Consider the following 12,406-nt stretch of genomic DNA (forward strand, 5'->3'; position numbering starts at 1 on the left):
GAAAGGGACAGGGCAAGGCAGAAAGCGAGGAGACCAGTTTGGAGACTATTTCTGTAGTTCAGATGAGGGATGTAAGTGACTTGGTCTAAGGTATGGTGTTAGAAATAGAAATGGAGAGATCTGGGGTATATTTAGAGATAAATTAATAGGTTTTACATTGGTTTTACATTGGATTTCAGGAATTTGTAAAATGGAGAAATTAAAAATAACTCCTAGATTTTTGACTTAAGACACTAGATGTAATGTGGAGCTATTCTTTGAGATGGGAAAATAAATCTAGAGCTCTGCTTTGTTCTTATTAAGTCTGAGATTCAAGTAGTTACATCTGGTAGGTAATTGGATATTTACACCTAGAACTTCAGAGACTAACTTTGCCCAAGTTAAGCCAGTTTACGATACTGTCAGTAAACTGAATGAAAATCCAAAGTGGAAAATAGACCAGACACTGGTCCTTCTAAAATCATTGTGATAATGAGTTGCTTTTCTTAGTGTACTAGTTAATATACTACATGTTGTAGAAACATCCATAGTAAGGTACAAATTCTACTTCCTGTTCCTTTGTTCTTAAAATTTATGTCTTTAAAAATAAGTTTGTTTGCCAACTACCAAAAGAAAATCAGAAAGTAGATCTAGATTATTCTGTTAAATAGGGGGCAGCACAGAATGATAATATTTGCTAATATCCTTGCCTTGAGTTATGCCTGACATATTTAGTATACAGGTGTAAATCTGTCTGAATAATGTTATTTGAAGTATTAATTCATAGAATTCTGTACTGTGTGATTTAGGTGTGTGTAAATCTGTGTGTGTAACTGAAATCTTAGATATGAACCATATCTAAGTTATCACCGTATTTAGTTACAACTAAAAAAATTTTGGGGAGAATCACAAAAACAAGGTAACACTAATATCAATACTTTTTTTTTTTAGCTGGAATCATCTTATGGTCTCAATCCCACTATAATTATTAAAATTGTACATTATACATATATAGCTATTTTTTCTAATAAGGCAGCAATCCCCAGGAAAAGCCATTTATTAAAATAGAGTTAGATATGATGATGACAAGCAGTTTTCCTATTAATATATCTTTCCCAGCTTACATTTAAGTAGTCTGCTCAGTGAATTTGATATACAATACCAATTAAATAGACAAGATGTATCTGGGTATACAACCTTAAAGTGTGTGTATAGTCTGTGATTCTTAGCCAACTTCAAATGAAGACTTTTCCTTTAAATATATCTAGGTATCTTTCTCCTGTAAGATCTCCAAAGAAAAAAGGTTCAACTACACGTGTAAATTCTACTGCAAATGCAGAGACACAAGCAACCTCAGCCTTCCAGACCCAGAAGCCATTGAAATCTACCTCTCTTTCACTGTTTTATAAAAAAGGTTAGTAGATGATTCTTTTCAAGAGCATGGACTCTGAAACCAGGCTGACTGGGTTCAAATCATGTTTCTTCTATTTTCTAGGTACATTACTGGGCAAGTCACTTAATATCTCTGTGGCTCAGTTTCCTCATTTATAAAATGGAAATGATAATGTTGTGAGATCTTTCCTGACTATTCACAGAGTCGTTTTTCTGGCCGGAAACCTCTGTGGCCGGTGGCGCCTTTGACCGAGTTTTGCTCAGGCCCACTGGGCTCATTTCACCCCCTTGGCCTGACAGGCTGCACTTGGCTCACACTACCGGCTTGGGTCCCATGCCAGCCAGGAGCAAGTCAGACGTGGAACAGAGAGGGGTGTGTGAGCAAGCATGAGGTCTGGCCATTGCACACAGTCAGAAATACCGGCTCCTGCAGCGGGGCAGGCAGGTGCTGGCTCTCTGTGAGGCTGCAGCTGGACCAGACACACCACAAGCAGTTTCCACAGCTGGCATCAGGGAACAATAAAGTGGCCCCCAGAAGCTTGGAGATGCCAGAAACCACAGGGCCCCAAAGAGGGAGTCACAGCCCTGGCTCAGGGAGCTCCCAATTCTGGGCTGCGCGAAGGGCCGCAGCTCTTCTCTTTATCCGCAACATGGTGAGCAAGGGGCACGTTTCAGCCCTGTTTGTGGTACTGTCCTTTTTGCCTCATCATTTGGTGGGTCCTGAGTTCTTGTCCTGCAACCAGGAAGAATGAGGTACACAGACAAGTGGAGGGTGAGCAAGATGAAGGGGAGATTTATTGAGCAATAGAACAGCTTAAAGAAAAGACCCACAGTGGGCAGCTCCTCTCTGTAACCACAATGTCCCGATGAGTGTTCAGCTCCTAGCAGAGAAGGTAGCTCCTCTCTGCAGGCAGGTCGTCCCAACAAGTGTTCAGTTCTCAGCAGAAAGGGTAGCTCCTCTCTGCAGCTGCTGGTCCTGACAAGTGTTCAGCTATCAGTAGAGAGGGTAGCTCCTCTCTGCAGCTAGTTGTCCCATCGTCTCATCCTCTGCTCTGCTCTGGCTGAGCCTCGGGCTTCTATGGGCCTCAGTGGGGAGAAAGTACATATCAGTTGGTCCATGGGCAGCCACTAGTGGGCCCAGAAAAGGTACCACAAGTCCTCACTCCGGTCTGTGGGACTGGCAGCGCCCACTCCTAGCCTTCAGGCACTCCCTGGCCTGAAGGTGGGGCCTCAACAGGAGGCCCATCTGCCTCCTGCTGCCATCCATGCGCCAAGGGGCACCTGCAGCCAGTGCCAAGCTGCCCTCAGCCCCCGCTTTGGCTTCCCCCATGCTTGTCAGCGCCCAAAGTCTGGAGAGGGCTGAGGCGGCAGGGGGCTGGTGTGTCAGCGCTGCCTTGAGCGTGCGCACACCTGGCTGGGCTGTGACAGCACCCAGGCTCAGCCCTGACTTTGCTCCGAGATTGGAGTGGGCGCTGGCAGCAGGGAGAAACCAGGCAGTGGGAGCAGGCACTTCTGAGCCTGTGAGGGCGGTGGCGGTGAGGGGGGTGCCTTCCCGGGCCCCCAAGAGTACAGAGATGCCTGGGTCCACAGCCATGGTTTGGGTGGCTGCAGCTGCACTGGGGAGGGTGGGATCCCACCTGCTCCCCAGCCCTGAGAGCACAGGGATGCCTGGGTCTGCAGCGGTGGCTTGGGCAGCTGCAGAGGCACTGGGGAGCTCCTGTCCCTACTCAGAAGGGGCGGGGTTCCTACTTGTCCCCGGCTCCCCCGGGCTTCCTGGAGCATGCTGCCCCATCCATGCCTCCCTGCTGCAGCCGGTGTGATGTACATACAAAAGTAGTGTGTTGTTGCCTACCGCAGACACATTTAGTGGATATTTTCAGGACCTTTAAGAAGGCCAGTAACCAGGTCATGTAGCATTCTCTGAGTGTGTATATATATTGTGGGGTGGGGAGGTTGATTTGAGTGTCTGTGCATGCGCATATACTTCCTAGTGTACACCCACTTGGAGCTCTTTGAAAGACAGTAAAAGGTCATGTTCCTCCATGATAATCTTTTTCCTGATTTTATTCAAGTAAGAATTATGCTGAGCTTTACAGGCATATTGTCAGATATTATCCTTAGGTTAGAGCAGTGGATTTCAAAGTGTCATTCCCAACCAGCAGAATCCACATCACCTGGAAATTGTAGAAATGAGAATTCTGGGGCTCCAACCTAGACCCGCTCAATCAGAAACTCTTAAGATAGGGCCCCCAAAACCTTGTTTTAACAATCCTCCAGCTAAGTCTGATGTATGCTAAAGTTTAAGACCACTGAGATAAATTGTTAGCTTTAAAAATTTTAAATTAGCTTTTGCAAGTCATTGAAAGAGACATATAAAGGGTCTTTATATGATATTTAAAGTAGATGAAGGAAAATTCAATTTTGTGGATTCCTTTTTGCCAAATTTGCATTTTCAGTAGTTTTTATAGACTAAATAAATTACATATTGCAGTCATTTTACACTTAGGTAATCTACAAGTTTACCATTTTTCAACACAGTATGCTCCATTGGTATTTTATAGAGAAATGTGTGGTTTAATTTTTTTAGGACTGGAAAAATTCATAGACACTGGCAATTATATAATTTTTAAAAAGATTGTTCCTCTTTAATATTGATAGTGGGAATGACCAATGGTGAGTGATTATTAATGGAACTGAAACAAACCCTACTGGGTTGGCCTAATTTTACAGTGTCTTATGACCTTTCCTCCACTACTTCCCACCTCTGCCCCAATTTCATGCCATAATAGTTAATTCAGCATGTATCATTCTGCCTTATATGTACCTAGAACTGTGCTAACACAAGGAATCAATTATTTTTAAGGAAAATAGTAGTAGAAAAATCTTAAAACATCACCACTAAAGAACTTATTCATGTAACCAAACACCACCTGTTCCCCCAAACACCTATTTTTTAAAAAAAACTCATGCCTACATAGTGAAGCCTCCATAAAAACTCAAAAGGACCTGGTTCTGGGAGCTTCTGGGTATCTGCCCAGCTGGAGGTTCCTGGAGAAAAGCATGCCTGGGGAGGGCAAGGAAATTCCATGCCCCTTCTCACATGCCTTGCCCTCTGCATCTCTTCATTTGTATCCCTTGTAATATCCTTCATAATAAACCAGTAAACGTGTTTCTCTTGGGGGGGGGGGAAGTGGCAGAAATGAGGTTTCTGTTAAAATGCTGCTTAACAGCATTATAATCAGAGCAATTTCATGATTTGAAAAAAATCTACTTGTAATTCAAAATGAACAGTAAAAATGACTAATTCTTCTTATCCCCACAGTGTATCGGCTAGCCTATCTCCGGCTAAATACACTATGTGAACGCCTTCTATCTGAGCACCCAGAACTAGAACACATCATCTGGACCCTTTTCCAGCATACGCTGCAGAATGAGTATGAACTCATGAGAGACAGGCATTTGGACCAAGTAAGAAAATCAAGCACTTCACCTTCTCTCCTTCCTACTTACTTGTTAACTGATTTCTTTCTTTTTTCTTTTTTTTTTTGAGATGGAGTCTCACTCTGTTGCCCAGGCTGAAGTGCAGTGGTGCAATCTCGGCTCACTGCAACCTCTGCCTCCCAGGTTCAAGTGATTCTCCTGCCTCAGCCTCCCAAGTAGCTAGGATTACAGGCGTGTACCACCACGCCTGGTTAATTTTTGTATTTTAGTAGAGACAGGTTTTCACCATGTTGGCCAGGCTGGTCTCGAACTTCTGACCTCAGGTGATCCATCTGCCTACGGCCTCCCACAGTGTTGGGATTACAGGCTTGAGCCACCGCACCCAGCCTTGTTAAGTGATTTCTAAAGAAAATATTAGATTCAAATGAGAAACTAGATCAATTTATTAGACTTAATATATGTTCATTTTTTGGCTACCATTTACATTTTTGTTGTAATTCTTACAAATTAAAGCTTTAACACTCAAGAGTATATTTTAGTAACTACTTATTTAATGAGACAAAAGATCTTACCTGTAAAAAAATAGGTGAAGAATCTTCTTATAGGCTTTTTCTGTGTAGTAGTGAGCTGGATATCATTTTAGTGTGAAAAAAGCATGAGACTTAAGAATCAGTTGATTTAAAACAATACCTATTGAATGAATGAATGAAATCAATTAGTTTACAGTGAGAGAATTATCTTTCATATCCTCCTTTTTCTCTATAAAATAGGTTAATAAGAACAATATACTTTTGGCTGGGTGCGGTGGCTCACATCTGTAATCCTAGGACTTTGGGAGGCTGAGGTGGGCAGATCGCTTGAGCTCGGGAGTTTGAGACCAGCCTGGGCAACCTGGCAAAACCCCATCTCTACAAAAAATTTAAAAATTAGCCAGGTGTGGTGACTTGCACCTGTGGTCCTAGCTACTTGGGAGGCTGAACTGGGAGTATTTCTTGAGCCCAGGAGGTGGAGGTTGCAAGTGAGCTGAGATCACACCACTGTACTCCGGCCTGGGTAACAGAGCAAGACCCTGTCTCAAAAAATTTTTTTTTCTAATTAAAAAAAATATATATATACATATATATAGTTAATAGCTTTAGTGACATAATTCACACACCATAAAAACCACCCATTTAAAATGCACAATTCGGTGGTTTTTAGTGTATTCACAGAGTTGTACAAACATCACCACAATCAATTTTAGAATTTGTATCACACCAGAAAGAAACTCCATACCCTCAAGCAGTCACCCGCTATTCCCCTACCCCCTAAGCCCAAGACAATATTAATCTGTTTTCTATGGACTTTCCTCTTCTAGACATTTCATACACATGGAATTATATAATACGTGGTCTTTTGTGTTTGGCTTCTTTCATTTAGCATGTTTTCAAGGTTCATCTGTATTGTAGCTTGTATCAGTACTTCATTCCTTTTCATTGCCAGATAATATTCCATTGTATGAGTATATACCACATTATGCTTATCATTCATGAAGTGATAAACATTTGGGCTGTTTCCACTTTTTGGCCATTATGAATAATGTTACTGTGAACATTTATGTACATGTTTTCATTTCTCCTGGGTACATACCTAGGAGTAGAGTTGCTAGGTCATATGATGATTCTATGTTAACTTTTTGAGGAATGCCCAGATCATTTTCCAAAGTGGCTATACCATTTTACATGCCTACCAATAATGTATGAGGTTCCAATTTCTCTATATCCTCACCAACTTTTTTAATCTTTTTTTTTAATCATAGCCATCCTAGTGGGTATAAAGTGGCATCTCAGTGTGCTTTTGATTTGCATTTCTCTGATGGCTAGTGATCGTGAGCACCTTTTCATGTGTTTACTGGCCATGTGTATATCTTCTTTAAAGAAATGTCTATTCAGACCCTTTGCCCATTTTTTTTTTTAATTTTTATTTTTTATTTCTGACACGGAGTCTTGCTCTGTCGCCCAGGCTAGGGTGCAGTGGCATGATCTCAGCTTACAGCAACCTCTGCCTCCCGGGTTCAAGCGATTCTCCTGCCTCAGCCTCCTGAGTAGCTGGGATTACAGGTGTGTGCCACGACGCTGGCTAATTTCTGTATTTTTAGTAGAGATAGGGTTTCATTATGTTGGTCAGGCTGGTCTTGAACTCCTGACTTTGTGATCCACTCGCCTCGGACTTCCAAAGTGCTGGGATTACGGGCGTGAGCCACCATGCCCAGCCCATTTTGTTTTGAGACATGGTCTTATTCTGTCACCCAGGTTGGAGTGCAGTGACATGATCATAGCTCACTACGGCCTCGAATCCCTGGGCTTAAGTGTTCCTCCCACTTCTGCCTCCCGAGTAGCTGGGACCATAGGCACACACCACCATGCCCAGCTAATTTTTGTATTTTTTGTAGAGATAGGGTTTTGCCGTGTTGCTCAGGCTGGTCTCGAACTCCTGAGCTCAAGTGAGTCACCCACCTGGGCCTCCCAAAGTGCTGGGATTACAGACATGAGCCACCACACCCAGACTGCCCATTATTTAATAGGGTTATTTGTCTTGTTATTATTGAACTGTAAGGGGTCTTTATGTAGTCTATATACAAGTCCCTTATCACATACGTAATTTGAAAATATTTTCTTCCTTTCTGTGAGTTGTTTCACTTTCTTGGTAGTGTCCTTTGAAACACAAGTTTTTTATTTTGATGATGTCTAATTTATGTAGTTGTTTTCTTGTTATTGATGCTTTAGTGTCATATCTAAGAAACCAGTGCCAAATCTGAAGTTGTTAAGATTTATCCCTGTTTTCCTCCAAAAGGTTTATAGTTTTAGTTCTTACATTTAGGTTTTGCTCCATTTTGAGCTAATTTTTTAATATAGTTGAGGTAGGAGTCCAGCTTCATTCTTTTGTATGTGGATAACTAGTTGTTCCAGCACCATTTTTTGAAAAGATTTTTTCTCTCCTCATTGACAGTTGTCAAAAAATCAGTTGACTGTAAATATGTAAATATTTATTTCTGGACTCTCAATTCTGTTTCATTGATCTACATAAGGTATTCTTATGCCAGTACTACACTGTCTACACTTGGCTGTAGGATGCCAAGCAAAAGATGATTATTTGGCACTCTTGGCAATAGTAGGTAAGAGCAAGAATGTTGCAGAAGTAATGAGTACTTAAATTAGGCTGTAAAGTTCATACAAATAATGTCTGATGTTTTAAAGTCACAGGGAATCATTTTCAGAACTTAGTTTTGCATTTAAAATATCTTTTATTGAAATGTAATACACATACGTAAAAACCTGTGTATCAAAAGGATACATTCTAACAAAAATTCATCAACTGAACTTAGTTGTATAACCAGCATCCAGATCTGGAAACAAAACATTGTCAGCAATACATAAGACTCTCTTACATACCCTTCCAGTCACCATGGCCTCCTCACCACCACCACCAAGTGTGTTCAATATTATTTTATCTGATAGTTTGAAACGTTTTCACATCTGGCTTTTTAAAGTGCTAGTTATACAAAATTAATTTATTCTAGTTTCAGCTTTTCTGGGAAACATTTAAGGGACAAGAGCCAAAGTTAGGGTAATTTACAAGCCAGGTGATCAGTCCTGAATAATTGAGCCTTGTGATTTGCATTTTGTTCTTTAAACACACTTTGGGTTAAACATTTCATGTAGAATTTCAAACTGAGCTCAGTGTGGAAAGAAATAACTCTATAGGAAATTAAACTTTTCTTTTTTGAGGCTAAAAGAAAGAAAATGGCATTTTTTAAGAATAAAACCATGTAATAAAATTCTGACTACTTTTACATCATATTTATTTACTAGATTATGATGTGTTCCATGTATGGCATATGCAAAGTGAAGAATATAGACCTTAAATTCAAAATCATCGTAACAGCATACAAGGATCTTCCTCATGCTGTTCAGGAGGTAGGTAATTTTCCATAGTAAGTTTTTTTGATAAATCCGTATCCATAACATAGGTAATTTTATTCATTAATGAGATCATATATTCTGACCTTATTTTGTAAATTCACAAATGAAAATTGTTATATTATTTATTTGTAACTTAAATAGAATTGGAAAGATAAGGCAAATAATGAAATTATCCATATCCATATTTTTTAATAAAGTTAACAAGTAATACTTTATCCCTGTAATAGGCAGGTATTTGTAATAAACTTGACATGAGTCATAGAACATTAGATATTCTTTGAAGTTATTTGTATTAGTTTATAGGAAAAGCCAATATAAATGCAGCCTTGCAAATAAATAATAAAAATGTTCAGTATAAACACATTTTGTGTTTCTGGTTTACCTTCCCTTTAGAGAAATAGTAGTAGTAAAATATACTTGGTATGACATATTTCATATTGTTTTGTGGAAAGTGAGTTGTGGGATATTTTTCCCATTTATTATTGGAGTTTTCAAAAGTAATACAAACCAAGTCATTTTTGTTTGTATGTTTGAAGTTATTTTCTAAATTCAGTCATTTTAATTGTATATATCAGAGGCATCTGATATAACCTCTGTGTTTTTACCTAAAATTTGAGTGAAATCTATCACTAAAATATAGTGCCTTTACTAAATGTCTACTTCTTGCAATTGAGTAATGCATACTTAAACCCTTATAGATTGGGGGGAATACCGGGAGGTACAGGCCAGAGAATGTAGTCCAAATATTGATACATAATGTTATTGGCTTTCGCTCAGCTCTGGCCCTTTGATTCCCTTTGATCATGCTTTCCATTCTACTAGCCTGTCTACTCCTGTCTTCTTAGATGGCCAGCTATTCCATCTGCTGCTGCCTGGCTATTTCTCTCAATCATTCTGTGACATTTCACTTCTCGGAGAGCAGCTATAATCCAAGCCTAAGAAGTAATTTTAGATTATTTTTTTCTTTTATAATATGTGCTTCTTATCAGTCAAAAAGTATTATAAACTATTAGAAAAGAAAATCTAAAGGTAGAAATTTTAAAATTCATTTAACAAGTAAATTTTACTTTTTTTTTTTTCTACTGTTCTTTCTCAGACATTCAAACGTGTTTTGATCAAAGAAGAGGAGTATGATTCTATTATAGTATTCTATAACTCGGTCTTCATGCAGAGACTGAAAACAAATATTTTGCAGTATGCTTCCACCAGGGTAGGTCGAAAGTATCCTTTGACTGGAAAAATCTAATGTAATGGGTCCACCAAAACATTAAATAAATGGTCTACTTTTCTGTTTTTGCTCTAGCCCCCTACCTTGTCACCAATACCTCACATTCCTCGAAGTCCTTACAAGTTTCCTAGTTCGCCCTTACGGATTCCTGGAGGGAACATCTATATTTCACCCCTGAAGAGTCCATATAAAATTTCAGAAGGTCTGCCAACACCCACGAAAATGACTCCAAGATCAAGGTGTGTGTTTTCTCTTTATGGAAGTAGTAAAGAATGAGAGGGCGATTATTTTGATCCAAGAATAAAAAATATAAAGCTTTCTTCATTTCAAATAAGCTAGACTCTTGAAACTCTATTTGCTTATTTAAGTAACATAATAAGAATATGGAGAGAAAGAAAATCTATTTACTTGGATGAGTTTACACATTTACTTATCAGATTTCCTGACTGTTAGGGTATCTTCTTTTGTAAACAATTTGAGAACCAGTTTGGTTATATGTTTCAAAACACTTTCATATTTTTCTAAGTAGCCAATCTGCTAAACAAAGCAGGTTACTTTAGGTTGAGTACTTTTAGTTTGTAGTTTATTGGATGTCCTGTAAATTTTGCTTCCTGTGGATTTTGTTCATTTTGCTTGTTATATTAAATGTAGATTACTGTCAATTAAGTCTTTAGAGGTCCATCCCTAATCCTGCTGGCGGCCACTTTACCACTTTACCTTGGGCAGGTCTCTATCTGTACTTCACAAGGGTGCTGTGGATCAGGGAAATGATGAGTATGAAGCTGTTTTAAATGCTCAGATGAAAGGTTGTGTGCAACTACAAATCATTATATTATCTTCCACATCCAACCACAAGTGCTCTCTGGCTTTGAAGTGCTTCAATTGACTAATTATATGTTATCACGGGCTATTTGAAACTGACTTTATTTGTGTAAAGTAGGAGGCAGATTAGCTAGTATAGTTAATGTAGTCTCATCTCAGAAATTATCAGCCCATATGGTTGTACCTAATGGGCAAGAAAAGGGGAATATGTTGGCCTTTCAGAAAACATTTGCATGGTATATTTAATTATTTAAGTAGTACGTACTCATTATAAAAATTTCAAACTCTACAGAAAAATATGAAGTGAGAAATAATTGGCAATATGATACAAATGCTCTCATGTGCCTCTGTATCATCCTTTATTTATTTGGTGTTCTTGTAGTTGGATATCTGTGTACTGATACCTACTACTTGTTCTAAGCTGCTAAGATGCCACGTCATGTCTATTTAAGAAAATTTACATTGTTCCATGCCACTATATGAAAATGTATACTTAGGTAGTTTTCTTTAATAGTGATAATTAGTCCATATTATGGTGATAATGATGGCTACTTGCTGATCCTTAGTGAAATAAATTCTGTGTTGGTATTCTTTAGCAAGAAAGTCACATTCTGAACCTCCTAACTAATAAATCATTGACCAGGCATTAGGAGAGCATCTTAACACTACCTGGTACATTTAGGTGTTCTGGTTAATCAAATATTATATGTAGAATGATGGCCACTTATCAAGGAATTAGAGGACAAAAAATTCTCTATATTCACTAGTTCCATGTTCATGTTTTCAAATCTTTGTTGAGTCATGTCAGTCTAATGATGTTCTTCAGATTTATTATCAAGAACATAAATTATATGGTTCAAATAAAGACAGACTAATAAAGATTTCTGACTCCATATATGATATATGATAGCCTTTACTATATCAGTATAGAGGCTAATTAGAAGTCTGATTATTACTTAATATTGTAAGTTTTTTCCAAATATTACTTGAATTTTAAATGAGAAAATATGAAAGAAATTTGATAACTTACCCATTGATTTACGAAGAACTCAGTAGGGGTAAACTTGAAACTTTCCTTTGCCCTCCCTAAATATGGGCAATAGCAGAATATGTTCTTGCAGACTTATAACTTTTGCTGTAAAACTAAGAGACTAGGTGAGTATATGATTAAATGGGCACTGTTACAATAATTCCCAAATGAATATAGTTTGTCAGTAGTTCTAGGGTAGAGGTAACCTTTAATTTAGTATTCCTAATAGTTCAGAATGATGTATCTATGCTCGTCTCTGCAAAATTGTATATGATTTTTTATTACTAATTGGCATTTCATCTTAACTTGACAGAATCTTAGTATCAATTGGTGAATCATTTGGGGTGAGTATTTTCTTTCTATGAAATATAATAGTATGCATTGTAAGTATAAAAGAAATTAAAGCTTTCAATAATTCGAGTTTCTAAATGTAATTATTCAAACACCTCATCCAGGCATATTGCATAGAAATTTATGATATATATATATATAAAAAAAATACTCCTAATCTCAAATCATACTCCTAATTGGTGAACTTCAAAACTTTTCTAA

General features: G+C 38.3%; 1 protein-coding gene and 1 long non-coding RNA gene across 4 annotated transcripts in view; one reads left to right on the plus strand and one right to left on the minus strand.

The window, feature by feature from the left end:
* Window positions 1-12,406, plus strand: part of RB1 (RB transcriptional corepressor 1) — a 174,870-nt gene that overhangs the window by 154,141 nt on the left and 8,323 nt on the right. For all 3 annotated transcript variants that reach the window (XM_065533233.2, XM_005585835.5, XM_015439274.4), the window contains 6 exons: window positions 1,248-1,393; window positions 4,694-4,839; window positions 8,664-8,768; window positions 9,871-9,984; window positions 10,078-10,241; window positions 12,168-12,198. In XM_065533233.2, coding sequence (XP_065389305.1) covers window positions 1,248-1,393; window positions 4,694-4,839; window positions 8,664-8,768; window positions 9,871-9,984; window positions 10,078-10,241; window positions 12,168-12,198 — 706 coding nt within the window. The remainder of the gene's footprint in view (window positions 1-1,247; window positions 1,394-4,693; window positions 4,840-8,663; window positions 8,769-9,870; window positions 9,985-10,077; window positions 10,242-12,167; window positions 12,199-12,406) is intronic.
* LOC102144863 (uncharacterized) lies at window positions 1,021-11,985 on the minus strand. Its single transcript, XR_010582589.2, has 3 exons — window positions 11,855-11,985; window positions 5,385-5,502; window positions 1,021-2,104 (listed from the first exon to the last, which is right to left on the minus strand). It is a non-coding gene; the product is annotated as an uncharacterized lncRNA (long non-coding RNA).

This window comes from Macaca fascicularis, chromosome 17 (genome assembly GCF_037993035.2).
Source record: "Macaca fascicularis isolate 582-1 chromosome 17, T2T-MFA8v1.1".
Lineage (NCBI taxonomy): Eukaryota > Metazoa > Chordata > Mammalia > Primates > Cercopithecidae > Macaca > Macaca fascicularis.